This window comes from Ammospiza caudacuta, chromosome 34, assembly GCF_027887145.1.
Source record: "Ammospiza caudacuta isolate bAmmCau1 chromosome 34, bAmmCau1.pri, whole genome shotgun sequence".
NCBI classification, from domain to species: domain Eukaryota; kingdom Metazoa; phylum Chordata; class Aves; order Passeriformes; family Passerellidae; genus Ammospiza; species Ammospiza caudacuta.
In genome coordinates this window covers 4,348,495-4,365,212 of record NC_080626.1, presented here as the reverse complement: position 1 = coordinate 4,365,212, position 16,718 = coordinate 4,348,495, and the positions used below count along the sequence as shown (strand labels likewise).

Sequence of the window (16,718 nt, the reverse complement as noted above, 5' to 3'; positions counted from 1 at the left end):
GGGGCTGAAATCCCTCAATAAAACCCCACGATTTCTCCAATTCCTCCGCAATCTGTTCGAGGGGGTGGGAAAGACCCTTTCAATCCCATTTTGGGAGCTGAAACCCCCAAAAAGCCCCAAAACCCCCAAAAAATCCCAAAATCCACCCAAAATCTGCCTGGAGGGGGCGCGGCGCGCCCCCGAAGAGGGGCGTGGCCTGCATAGCTAATGAGGCCTCAGCGGGCGCCGTTCTCGCGCCCCCCCCCGCCCCCCGCGCGAGTTCTCGCGAGACTTCCGGGGAGGCCGCGGCGGCGGCGGGATGGGAGCGCCGAGGTGGGGCCGGGAAAGGGGGGGAAAAACGGGGCAAAACCGGGGAAAAACGGGCAAAAAGCGGGAAAAATCGGCCGAACCGGACGGGAGGGGGTGCGGGGAGGCAGGTCAGGCCGTTATGGGGGGATGTCAGGCCCGTTGAGGGGGTGGAGCGGGGCAGGCCCTGCGTGAGGGGGTGGGGGGGGCAGGGCCGCGCTGAGGGCGGAGGGGCGGGGGTGGCACTGAGGGGTTTTGGGGGTGACACTGAGGGGATTTGGGGGTGTCCCGGGGTTTTGGGAGCCCCGTGACACCCCTGTACCCGCAGATGCCCCGGCACTGCTCCGCCGCCGGCTGCTGCACCCGCGACACGCGCGACACCCGCGGCAGAGGCATCTCCTTCCACCGGTGAGGGAGCCCTGAGGGACACCCCCACACCCCTGAGCCCTCCTGTCACCGGTGTCACCTCCGTGAGCCCGCTCCTGTCACCGGTGTCACCCCGCCCTCAGGAATGGACTGTCCCAGGTGTCATCCCCCCTCTCCCTTTAACAATGGACTGTCCCAGGTGTCACCTGCACTTAAGAGCGGCTGGCACAGGTGTCACCCCGCCCCGTTCAGGAATGAGCTGTCCCAGGTGTCATCCCCCTCTCCCTAGGAATGGGCCCAGGTGTCAGCCCCCACATGAGGAATGGACTGTCCCAGCTGTCACCCCCTTCCAGGAATGGGCTGTCCCAGGTGTCACCCCCTGCCCCCTGCAATGGGCTGTCCCAGGTGTCACTTGCCCTAGGCAACGGCTGTCCCAGGTGTCACCTCCCCATTTGAGCATTGGGCTGTCCCAGGTGTGTCCCAGGTGTGTCTGTCCCACCCCTGTTTGTGCAATGGGCTGTCCCAAGTGTGTCCCAGGTGTGTCTGTGTTCCTCCCCCCCCCCCCCCCCCGTTTGAGGGATGGTTCAGCCCTGTCCCCCTGTAAGGGCTCGGCCGGGCTGTTCCATTCCCAGGTGCGCAGGGGGAGGAAGGTTCAGTCCTCACGGCTCACCTGTGTGCCACCTGTGTGTCAACTGTGTGTGACCTCTGTCACCTGTGTGTGTCACTGTGTGTCACCTACTGTCATCTGTGTCACTGTGTGTCATCTGTGTGACCTCTGTTGCCCATTGTCTCTGTCACCTGCGTGTCACCTATGTCACCCATATCACCTGTGTGCCACCTTTGTCCTCCCTGTGTCCCACCATGTCCCCACACTCTTGTGTCGTCTCCCACTCCTTTGTCCCCCTGTCACCGGTGTCACCCCCCCAGGAATGGCCAGTCCCTATCCCTGTTTGTGTCTCTGTCCATGTCCCCATGTCCCCAGTGTCCCCAATGTCCCCATGTCCCTGTTGCTGTCCCAATGTTCCCATTGATGTCCCCTCAGTGTCCCCATTATTGTCCCCATTGGTGTCACCAGTGTCCCCATGCAATGTCCCCCATGTCCCCTCAGTGTCCCCAGTGTCCCCATTGCTGTCCCCATTGGTGTACACAGGCTGCCACGGCAGGATGGCCCTTGGCAGGCACAGTCCCCAATGTCCCCTCAGTGTCCCCTCAGTGTCCCCAGTGTCCCCATTGCTGTCCCCATTGGTGTACACTGGCTGCCACAGCAGGATGGCCCTTGGCGGGCACAGTCCCCAATGTCCCCATGTCCCCATTAATGTCCCCAATGTCCCCATTGTCCCCAGGTTGCCTCGCCGTGACGACGGGGGGGACGCCCGTTGTGCTCGGTTGTTGGAGCACAGCTGGCGGGGGCTGTCCCCAATTTCCCTGTTCCTATACAATGTCCCCATGTCCCCATTGTCCCCTCAGTGTCCCCAATGTCCCCAGTGTCCCCATTGTCCCCAGGCTGCCTCGCCGTGACGACCCCCGTCGCGCTCAGTGGTTGGAGAACAGCCGGCGGCGGGACCCGGCCGGGGGGGGGCGCTGGGACCCCAGCTCCAAATACATCTACTTCTGCTCGCAGCACTTTGAGAGCTCCTGCTTCGAGCTCGTGGGCTACAGGTGTGTGTACAGGTGTGCTCAGGTGTGTGTACAGGTGTGTGCAGGTGTGTGCAGGTGTGTGCAGGTGTGTACAGGTGAGCTCCAAATACATCTACTTCTGTTCCCAGCACTTCGAACAGTCCTGCTTCGAGCTCCTGGGCTACAGGTGAGTGAACAGGTGTGCTCAGGTGTGTGTGCAGATGTGTACAGGTGTGAGTACAGGTGTGTACAGGTGTGTACAGGTGTGCGCAGGTGTGTACAGGTGTGTGCAGGTGTATACAGGTGAGCTCCAAATACATCTACTTCTGTTCCCAGCACTTCGAACAGTCCTGCTTCGAGCTGGTCGGGTACAGGTGTGTACAGGTGTGTGTACAGGTGTGCTCAGGTGTGTACAGGTGTGCACAGGTGTGAGTACAGGTGTGTACAGATATGTCCAGGTGACACAGGTGTGTCCAGGTGCTACAGTTGAGTTTGGGGGTGTTACAGGTCAGTTTGGGGGGGCTGCAGGTGAGTTTGGGGGAGCTGCAGGTGAAGGAAACCACCAGGTATGTTGGGGTCCCCCCAGATTTTGGGGTCCCCTCAGGTATTTCGGGATCCCCCCAAGTTTTTGGGGTCCCCCCAGGTATTGGGATCGCCCCAGGTTTTTGGGGTCCCCCTCGGTTTTGGGGTCCCCCCAGGTACTCCAGGACTCACCCAGGTGTTGGGCTCGGCCCAGGTATTTCAGTCTCCCCCCTTTTTGGGGTGCTCCTGACCCCCCTCCCCATTTTGAGGTCCCCCCCTGGTTTTGGGGTGCACCTGACACCCCTTTTTTGGGGTCTGTCCCCCCATTTTGGGGTCTCCCCCCGTTTCCTGGATTGCCGCTGACCCCCCCAGGTATTTCAGTGTCTCTCCCCGTTTTTTGGGGTGCCCCTGACCTCCCATTTTAGGGTCCCTCCTCGTTTTTGGGGTGCCCCTGACCCCCCCAGGTAGTTTAAGGTCCCCCCCAGGTATTTTAGGGTCTCCCCAGGTTTTTGGGGTACTCCTGACTGCCCTCAGGTATTTTAGGATCCCCCCCAATTTTTGGGGCGCCCCTGACTCCCCCATTTTGGGGTCTCCCCCCGTTTTTGGGGTGCCCCTGACCCCCATTTTCCCCCATTTTCCCCCATTTTGCAGTGGTTATCACCAGCAGAAGGAGGGTGCCGTGCCCACCGTGTTCACCCCCATTTTGGGGTCTCTCTCCCCATGTTTTTGGGGTTCTCCTGAGCCCCCCCAGGTGTTTTAGGATCCCCCCAGGTTTTGGGGTCTCCCCCCATTTTTGGGGTGCCCCTGACCCCCATTTTTCCCCCCATTTCCAGTGGTTATCACCGGCTGAAGGAGGGCGCCGTGCCCACCGTGTTCGCCCCCGGCCCCTCGCGGCCCCCCCGGCCCCCCAAGCCCCCCCCGGAGCGCGACCCCCCGAGACCCCCGCGGGGCGCCCGCAGGTGGAGGTGAGTGGGGAGGGGGATTTGGGGGGGCTTTGGGGGGATTTTGGGGGTGTTTGGGGGGTTTTTGGGGGATTTTTTGGAGTTTTTTTGGGGGCTTTGGGGGGGTTTTGGGGGGTTTTTTTGGGGTCTTTTGGGGGGGTTTGGGGGGGATTTTGAGGGGTTTTGGGGGCGTTTGGGGCTCCCCAGTTCATCCCAGAACAGCGGGGGCCGACCCCTTCCCTGCTGGGCCCTGTGGGACCCCCGGACCTCCCCCCCATTTCCTCTGGACCCCCCCCATTTCCCCCCAACACCCCTCCCCCCCCATTTTCCCCAGAGCCCCCTTCCACTCCTGGATCTCCCCCGTTTTCCCTGGGTCCCCCATGTCCCCCAGACCCCCCGTTTCCCCCAGACCCCCCGCACTCCTGGACCCCCCATTTCTCCTGATCCCCCCATTTCCCCCAGACCTCACCCCCATTTTCTCCGGACCCCCCCCCCCCCCATTTCCCCTGACCCCTCCCCTAAATCCCTGCTGGACCCCCCCCCCCTCAAAATTCCTGCTGGAGCCCCCCATTCCTCACCAACCTCTCCCCAGGACCACCCCCATTTCCCCCTCACCCCTCCCACCCCGGGACCCCCCCCCAAATTCCCCCTAACCCCTCTGGGATCCCCCCCAATTCCCCCTGACCCCTTCCAGGACCACCCCCCTTCCTCAGGACCCCCAATTCACCCCGACCCCTCCCACTCCTGGGACCCCCCCCAATTCCCCCTGACTTCTCTGACCCCTGGGACCCCCCCCCCAGTTCACCCCAACCCCTCTCCCCCTGGGACCCCCTCCCCAGTTCCCCCTGACCCCTCCAACCCCGAGACCCTCGGGAAGCCCCAGGAGTATTTTGGGGTCTCTCCAGGGCCATTTTTGGGGTCTCTCTGGGCTATTTCGGGGGTCTCTCTGGAGATATTTTGGTGTCCCCCGATGGTTTTTTGGGGGTCTCTCCGGGGATATTTTGGGGTCTGTCTGATGGTATTTTGGGGGTCTTTAGAGGGATATTTTGGGGTCTCTCCAGGGGTATTTTGGGGTCTCTCCAGGGATATTTTGGGGGTCTCTCTGGGGGTGTTTTGGGGGCTCTCCAGGGATATTTTAGATTCTTTCCGGGGATAATTTTGGGGTCTCTCAGGGCGTGTTTGGGGGTGTCTCCGGGGCTATTTTTGGGGTCTCTCCGGATATATTTTGGTGTCCCCCCGATGGTTTTCTGGGGGTTTCTCCGGGACTATTTTTGGGGTCTCTCTGGGGATATTTTGGGGTCACTCCCGGGCTATTTTGGGGGGATCTTCAGGGATATCTTGGGGGTCTCTCCGGGGCTATTTGGGGGTTTCTCCATCGCTATTTCGGGGATCTCTTTGGGGCTATTTTGGGGTCTCTCCGGGGCCACTTTGGGGTCTCTCCAGGGGTATTTTGGGGGTCTCTCTGGGGCTATTTCAGGAGTCTCTCTGGGGGTATTTTGGGGTCTGTCTGGGGATATTTTAAGGTCTCTCCGTGGGGATTTGGGGGTCTCTCTGGGGCTATTTTGGGGGTCTCTCCACGGGTATTTTGGGGATCTCTCCAGGGGTATTTTGGGGTCCCTGCTGAGCTATTTTGGGGGGATCTGCAGGAATATCTTGGGGGTCTCTCCGGGGCTATTTGGGGGGTTTCTCCGGGGGTATTTTGAGGGTCTCTCTGATGCTATATTGGGGGTCTTTCCAGGAATATTCTGGGGATAATTTTGGGGTCTCTCTGGGGCTATTTTGGGGTCTTTCCGGGGTTATTTGGGGCTCTCTCCGATGCTATTTCGGGAGTCTCTCTGGGGCTATTTTGGGGCTCTCTCCAGGGGTGTTTCAGGTGTCGCTTTGGAGATATTTTGGGGTCTGTTCGTGGGTATTTGGGGGTCTCTCTGATGGCATTTTGGGGTCTCTCCGGGGCTATTTTGGGTGTTTCTCCAGACTGACCCCTGTCCCCTCTCCCCACAGACGGGACCTCCCCCCAGCCCCGCCGCCCCCCCCGGTACCCTCGGACGTCTCGTGCTTCCCGCGCGACTCCAAAGACCCCGGCCCGCCCCCGGCCGGCGACCACGGCGGGGTCCCGGCGCTGCCCGGCCCCTCGGGCTCCATCCCAGAGACGCTCCTGGCGGCCACGGGCGACGCCGCGGCCGCCGCCACCCCGGCCCTGCCCGAGGGGGCGCCCCCGACCCCCGCGGGACCCCCGGCCCCTCCGGCGCCGCCGTCCCCGTCGCTGTTCATGCTGCGGCTGCCGCCCCGCGCCGGCTCGTACATCCAGAGCGAGCACAGCTACCAGGTGGGCAGCGCCCTGCTCTGGAAGCGCCGCGCCGAGGCCGCGCTGGACGCGCTGGACAAGGCGCAGAGGCAGCTCCAGGCTGGGAAACGCCGCGAGCACCGGCTGAGGCTGCGCCTGGCGGAGCTGCAGAGGGAGCGCCGGGCCGGCCCCGAGCCGCGGAGGAGCTCCAAGGAGCGCCTGGAGGTGATCGGGGATGGAGGAGGAGGAGTTGGAGGTTTGTAAATAAAGGATTTTACTCTGAGCGTGCGGCTGGTGGAGCTCCAGAGGGGGAGGAGAGCGGGCTCCAAGCCACAGAGGCGCTCCAAGGAGCCCGTGGACCTGCAGCTGGTGGAGCTCCTCAGGGAGGGGAGAGCGGAGGAGCTCCAAGGAGCGCCTGGAGGTGCTCGGAGATGGAGGAGGAGGAGGGCGGTGAGAAGTTGGAGGAGCTCCAAGGCTCAGGGGTGGCACGGAGGTTTGGAAATCAAGGATTTCGCTCTATGGGTGCGGCTGGTGGAGCTCCACAGGGAGCGCAGAGCCGGCTCCGAGCCGCGGAGGAGCTCCAAGGAGCCCGTGGAGCTCCAGAGGGAGCGGAGAGCAGAGGAGCTCCAAGGAGCCCGTGGAGCTCCAAGGAGTGCTTGGAGCTGCTCGGGGATGCTGGAGGAGGGCAGTGAGGAGTTGGAGGTTTGTAAATAAAGGATTTTACCCTGAGGGTGCGGCTGGTGGAGCTCCAGGGTGAAGAGATTAACAATTAATTAACTTTTACTAATTACCTTGGTGCCATCAGCGCCCTGGGACCACCTGAGGAACCTCTGCAGCCCCAGAGAAGACTCAAAAATGGGAATTCAGGATTTCATTTCCAGTGTTGGCCCGGGCTGACACCAACTCCAAGGTGCTGCAGACCTGCCCCAAGTGCTTAATTAACCCCTAATTAGTCTTTGCTAATTACCCCGGGACCATCAGTGCCCTGGGGCCACCATGGAGCTGCTACAACCCCAAAAAAGAGTCAAAAATGGGAATTCAGGCTTTAATTTCCACCATCTCCAAGGTTCTCCAGAGGTGCCCACAGTGCTTAATTAACCCCTAATTAATCTTTGCTAATTACCCCGGGGCCATCAGCACTCCAGGTCCACAACAGAACTCCCCTGAGGAACCTCTACAACCCCCAAAAAAAGTCAAAAAAACAGGAATTCGGGATTTAATTTCCACCAACCCCAAGGTTCTCCAGCCCTGCCCACAGTGCCTAATTACCCCTAATTAGCCTTTGCTAATTACCCTGGGGCCATCAGCGCCCTGTGGCCACGGTGGAGCCCCTGAGGAACCTCTATAACCCCAAAGAAGATTCAAAAATGGGAGTTCAGGGTTTAATTTCCACCAACCCTAAGGTTCTCCAGACGTGCCCACAGTGCTGTAATTACCCCTAATTGGCCGTGGCTAATTAGAGCAGCAGCCTGCCCTGCTGGATGTCGCGGAAGGCGGCGTGGCTCAGCGGGACGTACGAGCGGCGCACGGCGTCGCGCAGGAACAGCCGGTCCCCAATGATGGTGGGGTCAAAGCCCTCCTGCACCAGGTGGGTCTTGCACTGCTTGAAGGTGCCCGTCACCTGCAGGGCATCCTGGGGACAGGGACAGCGGTGGCACCGGGTGAGAAACGTTGGTGCCAGGTGACCACCTTTGGGACCAGGTGATGCTCATTGGCACCAGGTGACCATCATTGGCACCAGGTGGTTCTCTAGATAAACTCTGAAGTCCCCTCCAACCCAAACCCTTCCATGACTCCACCTGGCCATGATGGAGCTGGAGGAGTTCTGAAGTCTTCTCCAACCCAAACCATTCCATGATTCCATGAGTTCCACCATTCCATGAGTCCTAAACTCCCCTCCAGCCCAAACCCTTCCATGACTCCACCTGGCCATGATGGAACTGGATGAACCCTAAACTCTTCTCCAACCCAAACCCTCCTGTGACCGCACTTGGCCATGGCCAGAACTGGATGAACTCCAAACTCCCCTCCAACCCAAACCCTCTCGTGACCCCACCGGTCCCTGATTGGCTGTTCCAGCGCTGGCCCCTCCCCCTGCCCAGCCCAGCCCCACCCCCGGAGCTCCGGGTGGGCGGGTCCTGCTGACCTGGATGCGGATGAAGCGCGGGGCGGCGTAGGCGGGCAGCGTGTCCTGCGTGAAGGCGAAGAGCTCGTCCCCGTCGAAGGCGGCGCCGTCCTTGAGGCGCACGGCGGCCATGCCGCAGCGGCCCTCGCACCCTGCCAACGTCACCTGGCGTCACCTGGGGCCGCCTCATCTCCTTGGGGTCCTTGGGGTCCTCTTGTTGGGTGGCCAAACGTGTTTTGGGTGGGTTTGTCCCATTTTGGGATGGTGCTGGAGGCATGTCCCATGCCAGGTGCTCATTTGGGGTGAATTCTCCCAATTTTTGCCTCCTTTGTGACCCAACCCAGCACCTGACACTCGCTTTGGGTGACCAAGTCCCGTTTTCACCATTCTGGGGTCGTTGTTGGGGATGTTTTGTGCTCAAAGCACCTCTGGGTGTTAAAAAGCCCCTTTTGAACCTTCTTGGTGGTGGCTGAGACCACCTGGGGACACCTCACCCACCTCAAGGTCCTCGTTTTGGTGGCTCAGACCACCTGCAGACACCTCAAACCCCCTCAAGGTCCTCGTTTTGGTGGCTCAGACCACCTGGGGACACCTCAAACTCCCCCAGGTCCTCGTTTTGGTGGCTCAGACCACCTGCAGACACCTCAAACCCCCTCAAGGTCCTCGTTTTGGTGGCTGACACCACCTGGGGACACCTCAAACCCCCTCAGGTCCTCGTTTTGGTGGCACTCACCCGGCACGGCCACGCCGTAGACGTTGACCTCCTGGATGAAGCTCACCAAGGCCAGCGTGGCCTCCACCTCTGTCGTGGCCACGTTCTCCCCTTTCCACCTGGGGAGGAGAAGGGATGGAACCCTCAGGGGTGTCACGGACACGTTTCATGAAAAATCCTTTTGCCAGGATCTTTCCTCCTGAGAAGATGAGAAGCTTCAGCTTCTCCACCTTTGCTGCTTTGGGATGGGATATGGAGAATTTTTCATCCAGGATATGAAACTGTTTTTGAGTTGATGATCAATGACAGCCCCACCTGTGTCGAGGCCGTGAGCAGCCACAGATTTTATCACAGATTTTATAATTTCCTTCCCTTTCCTTTCCTTTCCTTTCCTTTCCTTTCCTTTCCTTTCCTTTCCTTTCCTTTCCTTTCCTTTCCTTTCCTTTTCCTTTTCCTTTTCCTTTCCTTGAAATTTTCTTTCCTATGAAATCCTTTCTTCTTTTCTTTTAGTAAAATTTTTAATATTTAATTTTCTTTTAATATAATATACATATTAATGTAATGTAATGTAATATAATGTAATGTAATGTAATATAATAATATTTAATTTTCTTTATAAAAGTAAATAAAATTGTAAATAAAATAATAAATCCTCCTTCTGAACCATGGAGTCCAGGTTCTCATCTCCTCCCTCATCCTGGGGACCCTCAAACCCCACCCGAGGAGGCTCTGCAGTTACCGGAAGGTGTCTCCGACGCGGTCCTGGAAGTAGACGAACCCCTCCGCGTCCATCATGAGGAGGTCGCCGCTGTTGAAGAAGGCGTCGCCCTTGGCCAGGACGTCCCTCAGGATCTTCTTCTGCGTCTTCTGCGCGTCGCCGGCGTAGCCGTGGAACGGCGTGCTCTTGGTGATCTTGATCACCAGCAGCCCCGTCTCACCTGCAGCGAGGAACAGGACGGTTGGAGGTCGCCCAACCCCTCCTGTGGTTTCTCCCAGGGGTTCCTGGTGGGTTCCATGGTGGTGGGGAGGTGGTTTGGGTGGGTGGGTGTCCATGTCCCCTTACCGGGTTTGGTGGGGATGCAGAGCCCGCGGTGGTCGCGCTCGGGCTCGTCCTGCTCCACGTTGTACCTGATGAGCTCGAAGGGAGCGAAGAGCTGCAGGGGAGGGAGGAACCCGCGGTAGAAACGGGGATTTCCCTCCATGGAAAGTTTCAGAATTTCCCTCCCATGGAAATTTCCTTCCCGTAGAAATTTCCAGAATTCATTCAATGGAAATTTCCAGAATTCATTCTGTGGAAATTTCCAGAATTTCCTTCCTGTGGAAATTTCCTTCCCGTGGAAATTTCCAGAGTTTTCTTCCTGTGGAATTTCCCTTCTGGTGGAAATTTCCAGAGTTTCGCTCCCAGGGAAATTTCCAGAATTCATTCCATGGAAATTTCCAGAATTTCCTTCAGTGGAAATTTCCAGAATTGTCTTTCCCGATGAAATTTTCAGAATTTCCCTCCCATGGAAATGTCCAGAGTTTCCCTCCTGTGGAAATTTCCAGAGTTTATTCCATGGAAATTTCCAGAATTTCCCTCCTGTGGAAATTTCCAGAATTTTCTTTCTGTGGAAATTTCCTTTCCAAGGAAATGTCCAGAATTTTCTTCTCATGGAAATTTCCAGAATTTCCTTATGGCAGAAATGTCTGGAATTTCCTTCTCGTGGAAATTCCTGTGGAAATGTCCAGAAATATCTCAACCAAGGCTCATCCAAGATTCATCCAAGATTCATCCAAGATACAACCAAGGCTTTCCTTGGCTGGAATCCAACTTGAGCAGCCACGTTGGTGTCACCCCGAGGACGCCGTGCTCACCTTGATGAACGGGTTGGCCCTGCCCACGGCGCCCACCTTGCCGGTGTAGTTGATGAAGCCGGCGTTGCCCTCGGTGGCGCCGTAGAACTCCCAGATGGCCACGGGCCCGAAGCGCCGCAGGAACTCCCTCCACACCTCGGCCCTCATGCCGTTGCCCAGCGCCATGCGCACGCCGTGCTCGTGGTCGTCGGGGCGCTGGGGGGACACGGGGACAGGGCCACCGCAGGGGGTGTGACCGGAGAGGTGGCGACGCCTCATGGGGGGTTTGGGGTGGGCAGGGCCTCACCTTGGGCGTGTTGCACAGGTAGCGCATGAGCTCGCCCACGTACTGGATGACGGAGACGTTGTAGCGGCGGCAGTCGGGCCAAAACTGTGAGGCCGAGAATTTGGAGCGCAGGACGCAGGTGGCACCTGGGGACATGGCATGGGGACCGTGACCAGGACAATTTTATCTATTGTCCTTGTCTCCATCCATCCATCCATCCATCCATCCATCATCCATCCATCATCCATCCATCATCCATCCATCCATCCATCCATCCATCCATCCATCCATCATCCATCCATCCATCATCCATCCATCCATCCATCCATCCATCCATCATCCATCATCCATCCATCCATCCATCCATCCATCCATCATCCATCCATCCATCATCCATCCATCCATCCATCCATCATCCATCATCCATCCATCCATCCATCCATCCATCATCCATCATCCATCCATCCATCCATCCATCCATCCATCCATCCATCCATCATCCATCCATCCATCCATCCATCCATCCATCCATCCATGCTGTCCATCTGTCCGTCCCTCCCTCTGTGTCCGTACCCACGTCCAGGCACCCTCCCAGTCCCACCAGGAGCCCAGCAGAGTGGTACAGGGGCAGGGTGGTGTAGACGACGTCGTCGGGCCGCAGCCCGCAGATCCTGGCCAGGCTGGCCACCATCATCATCTTCAGCTCCGTGATCACCGCCGCCTTGGGCAGCCCTGCGGGGACAAGGGACTGGGTGGGACACGGGGTCCTGGGGGTGCTGGGGGTCTGGGGTGGACACTGGGGGTCTCTGCATGTGGGGGTCATTGGCTCTTGTTGGAAGAACCGTGAGGAACCTGGTCCAGGTTCATCCAGGGAGTGATGTCCAACCCTCCCATGGACACAGGACACACCTGGCCCAGGTGGACCCACCATGGTCCAGCAAGCCCCCCGAGGTGCCCAAGCCCACCCAGACCCCCAGCTCACCTGTGGTGCCCAAGGTGTAGATGAACACGGTGGTGACCCCAGGACCCCCCCAAGGTGCCCACCCAGCTCACCTGTGGTGCCCGAGGTGTAGATGACCATGGCCTTGGAGCTGGTGCTGACCCCAGGACCCTCCCAAGGTGCCCATGCCCGCCCAGACCCCCCCGTACTCACCTGTGGTGCCCGAGGTGTAGATGAACATGGCCTTGGAGTCGGCGCTGACCCCGGCGCGGTGCCCGGCGGGCGGCGGCTCCTCAGGTGCGCTCTCGATGTGGGGCAGCAGCGCCTCCACACCTGCCGTGGGCGAGGCCGCGCTCAGGTAGAACACGGCGGTGCCAGCTTGGCGCAGCTCGGGCAGCACCTCCTCCACGGCCTCGCGCAGCTCTGTGGGGCACACGGGCACGGGGTGAGCACACCTGGGCAGGTGGGCATAGCAGGAGTGCCACACGGGCACCTGGGCACAGCTGAAATGGCACATGGGCACCTGGGCACAGCTGGAATGCCACCTGGGCACAGCTGGAGTGCCACATGGGCACCTGGGCAGGTGGGCACACCCAGAATGGGTGGGGAGGCTGAGGTTCTCAGGTGACCATGCCAGGCCTCTCAAATGGGCACCTGGTCAGGTGGGCACACCTGGAATCACAGGTGGGTTGAAGTTCTCAGGCGGGTACCCCGGGTATTCCCAATGGGCACCTGGGCAGGTGGGCACCCCCAGAATGGGTGGGTGAGCCAATAGCCCCAGGTGGGCACCCTGGGTATCCCAAATGGGCACCTGGGCACAGCTGGAATCCCAAAGGGGGACCTGGTCAGGTGGGCACCCCGAGAATGGGTGGGTGGGAGGGCCAAGGTTTCTCAGGTGGGCACCCCAGGTATTTCAGGTGAGCACCTGCCCAGGTGGGCACCAGACCCACCCCAAATGTGAGCCCTGGGGCTGGGGGCACCCCAAAAACCCAGGAGGGGCACCCAAGGGCCCCGGGCACCCAGGAGGGGCAGGGGCACCATGAGCACCCCAAAACCCCGAGGGGCACCCAGAGCACCCCAAAAGGGCTCCCTGACCCCTCTGAGCACCCCAAAACCCCGAGGGGCACCCAGAGCACCCCAAAAGGGCTCCCTGACCCCCCAAAATCCCAAACCCCAGGGTGGGCACCCGAGGGCCCCGGGCACCCAGCGGGGTCCATGCACGAGCCTGGGGGGCACCCAGAGCACCCCAAAATGGGTTCCTGACCACCCAGACACCCCAAAACCCAAAAAATATACTCAGGGACAGTGACACACAGAGTGACACACACAGGGACAGCCATGTCCAGGCTGTGACACACACACAGGGACAGTGGCACACACACAGTCACAGTGACAGTGACACACAGTGACACACAGTGACACACACAGTGACAGTGACACACAGTGACACACAGTGACACACACAGGGACAGTGACACACAGGGACACACACACAGTGACACACACACAGTGACACACAGTGACACACACAGGGACAGTGACACACAGTGACACACACAGTGACACACAGTGACACACACAGGGACAGTGACACACAGGGACACACACAGGGACAGTGGCACACAGTGACACACACACAGTGACACACAGTGACACACACAGTGACACACAGTGGCACGCACAGTGACAGTGACACACAGGGACACACACAGGGACAGTGACACACAGGGACACACACAGTGACACACACACAGTGACACACAGTGACACACACAGGGACAGTGACACACAGTGACACACACAGTGACACACAGTGACACACACAGTGACACACAGTGGCACACACAGTGACAGTGACACACAGGGACACACACAGGGACAGCCATGTCCAGTCTGTGACATAAAGGAAGGGACGCACATAGAGGAAGTGACACCCACAGTGACACACCCGGGGACAGTGACACCCAGTGATGGTGACACACCCGGGGACAATAACACACCCAGGGACACACAGGGACGGTGGCACACACAGGGACACACCCAGGGTCAGTGTCAGTGACATATCTGAGGACAATGACACAGACAGTGACACACCCAGGGTCAGTGACAGTGACACACCTGGGGACAGTGACATGCACAGGGACAATGACAGTGACACACCTGGGGACAGTGACACCTGTGCAAATCCCCTCACCCCATGGTCACTCACTGGGGCTGGCACAGACCAGGGTGGCCTCGGTGGCCACAACCCCTCATGTCCCCAAACCCCCCAAACACCTGGGGACAAGCTGTCCCCTCTAACCGAGGTGGCCTCGGTGGCCACAACCCCTCATGTCCCCAAACCCCCCAAACACCTGGGGACAAGCTGTCCCCTCTAACCGAGGTGGCCTTGGTGACCACAACCCCCTCATGTCCCCACACCCCCCCAAACCCTGTGTTGTCCCCTCTAATCAGGACTGGCCAACACCAGGGTGGCCCTGGTGGCCACAACGCCACTGAGTCCCCAAACCCCCTCAAATGCCACATTGTCCCCTGTCACCACAGTGGCCTTGGTGGCCACAAACAGCCCCCTGAACATGGCACTGTCCCCTCCCACTGGGGCTGGCCAGCATCACGGTGGCCTTGGTGTCCCCAACTACCCCAACCACCCCATTGTCCCTTCTCACCAGGCATGGTCAGCATCACGGTGGCCTCGGTGGCCACAACCCTCTCATGTCCCCAAACCCCCTTGAACACCCCATTGTCCCCTGTCACCAGGACTGGCAAGGACCATGGTGGCCTTGGTGGCCACAAACCCATCAAGATCCCAAACAAATCCCCCCGACCACCCCATTGTCCCCTCTCAGCAGGGCTGGCCAGCATCACGGTGGCCCTGGTGACCACAAACCCCTCATGTCCCCAGACCTCCTCAAATGCCACATTGTCCCCTCTCAGCAGGGCTGGCCAGCGTCATGGTGGCCTTGGTGGCCACAAACCCCCCAAACACCCCATTGACCCCTCTCACCAGGGCTGGCCAGCATCACGGTGGCTACAAACCCCTCATGTCCCCAGACCTCCTCAAATGCCACATTGTCTCCTCTAACCAGGGTGGCCTTGGTGACCACAAACCCCCCCAAACACCTCATTGATCGCTCTCACCAGGACTGGCACAGACCATGGTGGCCTTGGTGGTTCCAAACGCCCCCGAACCCCCTAGAACCTGTGCTGTCCCCTCTCACCACGGCTGGCCAACATCACGGTGGCCTTGGTGACCCCAAACCCCCCACTGTCCTCTCTCAACACGGTGGCCCTGGTGACCACAAACCCCCCAAACCCCATGTTTCCCCTCTCACCAGGGCTGGCCAGCATCACGGTGGCCTCGGCCGCCTCCAGCGCGTGCCGCAGCGCCCGTCCCCGCACGTTGCAGTTGAGACAAGCCATGGGACAGCCCAACTTGGCCAGGGCCAGCCACGTCCACAGGTAGGCCGGCTCGTTGGGCAGGAACACGGCCACGGTCTGGCCCCGGCGCAGCCCCGCGTGCCGCTGCAGCGCCCAGGCCGCGCGGTTGCTGCGGCGCTCCACGTCCTCGAAGGTGAGCACCTGGTCCTGGAAGAGCAGCAGGGGATGGCGCGGCCGCTGCCGCACGTGCTGCCGGAACACGTCCAGCAGCGTGGTGGCCGGCCTGGTGGCCACGCGCCGGCGGCTGCGCAGCGATGCCCGTGCCATGGTGCCGAAGAAGGCCAGGTCCTGCCACAGGAAGGGCACCAGGCGGGCAGCGGCCAGAGGAAGCAAGGCCAGCAGCACGGCCAGCAGGGCCACCACGGCCGGCAGCAGCACCGCCATGGCCACCGCACGGTGGGGACGGTGGCCAAGGTCCGCGGGGTGACCTTTGGGCCGTGCTGGTGGAGGTGCTGGGGCCGGAGGTCGCCGCTCTCTGGTTCGTGCTCTCTGTTTGTTTTCCTTCCTCCTCTCTGATTGTTTTGTTCCCTTTGGTCTTCCCCGCCCCCGGGAGCGGCTCTGTGGGCACAGCTGTCACAGCCCGCTGGCTCTGCCTGCCCGGCTGGCTGGCTGGTTGTCTGTCCATCCGGCTGGCTGTCTGTCCAGCTGGATGTCTGTTGAGCTGCCCAGATGTCCATCTGTCCAGCCTCTGTCTGGCTGTCTGGCCTCTGTCCAGCTGTCCAGCCTCTGCCAGCCTGGCTGTCCATCTGTCCGGCTGTCCAGCCTCTGTCCAGCTGTCTGGCCTCTGCCAGTCTGGCTGTCCAGGTGTCCGGCCTCTGTCTGACTGTCCAGCCTCTGCCAGCCCATCTGTCCAGCCTCTGTCCGGCTGTCTGGCCTCTGTCCAGCCATCCACCCTCTGCCAGCCTGGCTGTCCATCTGTCTGGCTGTCCGGCCTCTGTCCAGCTGTCTGGTCTCTGCCAGCCCAGCTGTCCATCTGTCCAGCCTTTGTCCATCTGTACAGCCTCTGTCAGCCTGGCTGTCCATCTGGGACATCCCAGAGACACCTCGGTGACACCCCGGGGACACCCTGGGGACACCTTGGGGACACCTCGAGGATACCCCAGGGACACCCCAGGGACACCTGCGGGACACCCCTCGGAGCAGGGACATCCTAGGAGACACATCAACGACAGCCCAGGGACACCGGACATCCCGGGGACACCTCAGGGACACCCCAAAGACAGCTCAGGGGCACCTGAGGGACAATTCCAAAGCAGGGACACCCCGGGAGACCTCAGGAACACCCTAGGGACACTTCGGGGACATCCCCAAAGCAGGAACACCTCGGGGACACTCCTGAAGCGGGAACACCCCGGGGACACCCCCAAAT

At 60.1% G+C, this 16,718-nt stretch overlaps 2 protein-coding genes across 4 annotated transcripts; one reads left to right on the top strand and one right to left on the bottom strand.

Annotated features, from left to right (window-relative positions):
• Positions 1 to 270: 270 nt before the first annotated feature.
• On the top strand, positions 271 to 6,280 carry THAP7 (THAP domain containing 7). Of its 2 annotated transcripts, XM_058822773.1 has the most exons (6): positions 271 to 312; positions 614 to 693; positions 2,155 to 2,310; positions 2,605 to 2,652; positions 3,624 to 3,755; positions 5,733 to 6,280. In XM_058822773.1, exons 2-6 carry the CDS (start codon positions 614 to 616, stop codon positions 6,277 to 6,279), a joined length of 963 nt encoding a protein of 320 aa, XP_058678756.1. In that variant the 5' UTR covers positions 271 to 312; the 3' UTR covers position 6,280. The 2 variants fall into 2 exon arrangements, with proteins under 2 accessions (XP_058678756.1, XP_058678757.1); XM_058822774.1 differs by lacking the exon at positions 2,605 to 2,652.
• A 420-nt stretch (positions 6,281 to 6,700) lies between these two features.
• SLC27A5 (solute carrier family 27 member 5) lies at positions 6,701 to 15,733 on the bottom strand. 2 transcript variants are annotated; one of them, XM_058822745.1, is made up of 11 exons: positions 15,244 to 15,733; positions 12,125 to 12,334; positions 11,545 to 11,703; positions 10,993 to 11,117; positions 10,707 to 10,901; positions 9,916 to 10,006; positions 9,592 to 9,790; positions 8,874 to 8,971; positions 8,162 to 8,292; positions 7,452 to 7,648; positions 6,701 to 6,936 (listed from the first exon to the last, which is right to left on the bottom strand). In XM_058822745.1, exons 1-10 carry the CDS (start codon positions 15,731 to 15,733, stop codon positions 7,472 to 7,474), a joined length of 1,875 nt encoding a protein of 624 aa, XP_058678728.1. In that variant the 3' UTR covers positions 6,701 to 6,936; positions 7,452 to 7,471. The 2 variants fall into 2 exon arrangements, with proteins under 2 accessions (XP_058678728.1, XP_058678727.1); XM_058822744.1 differs by lacking the exon at positions 6,701 to 6,936 and having other exon boundaries at positions 6,946 to 7,648.
• Positions 15,734 to 16,718: the final 985 nt, after the last annotated feature.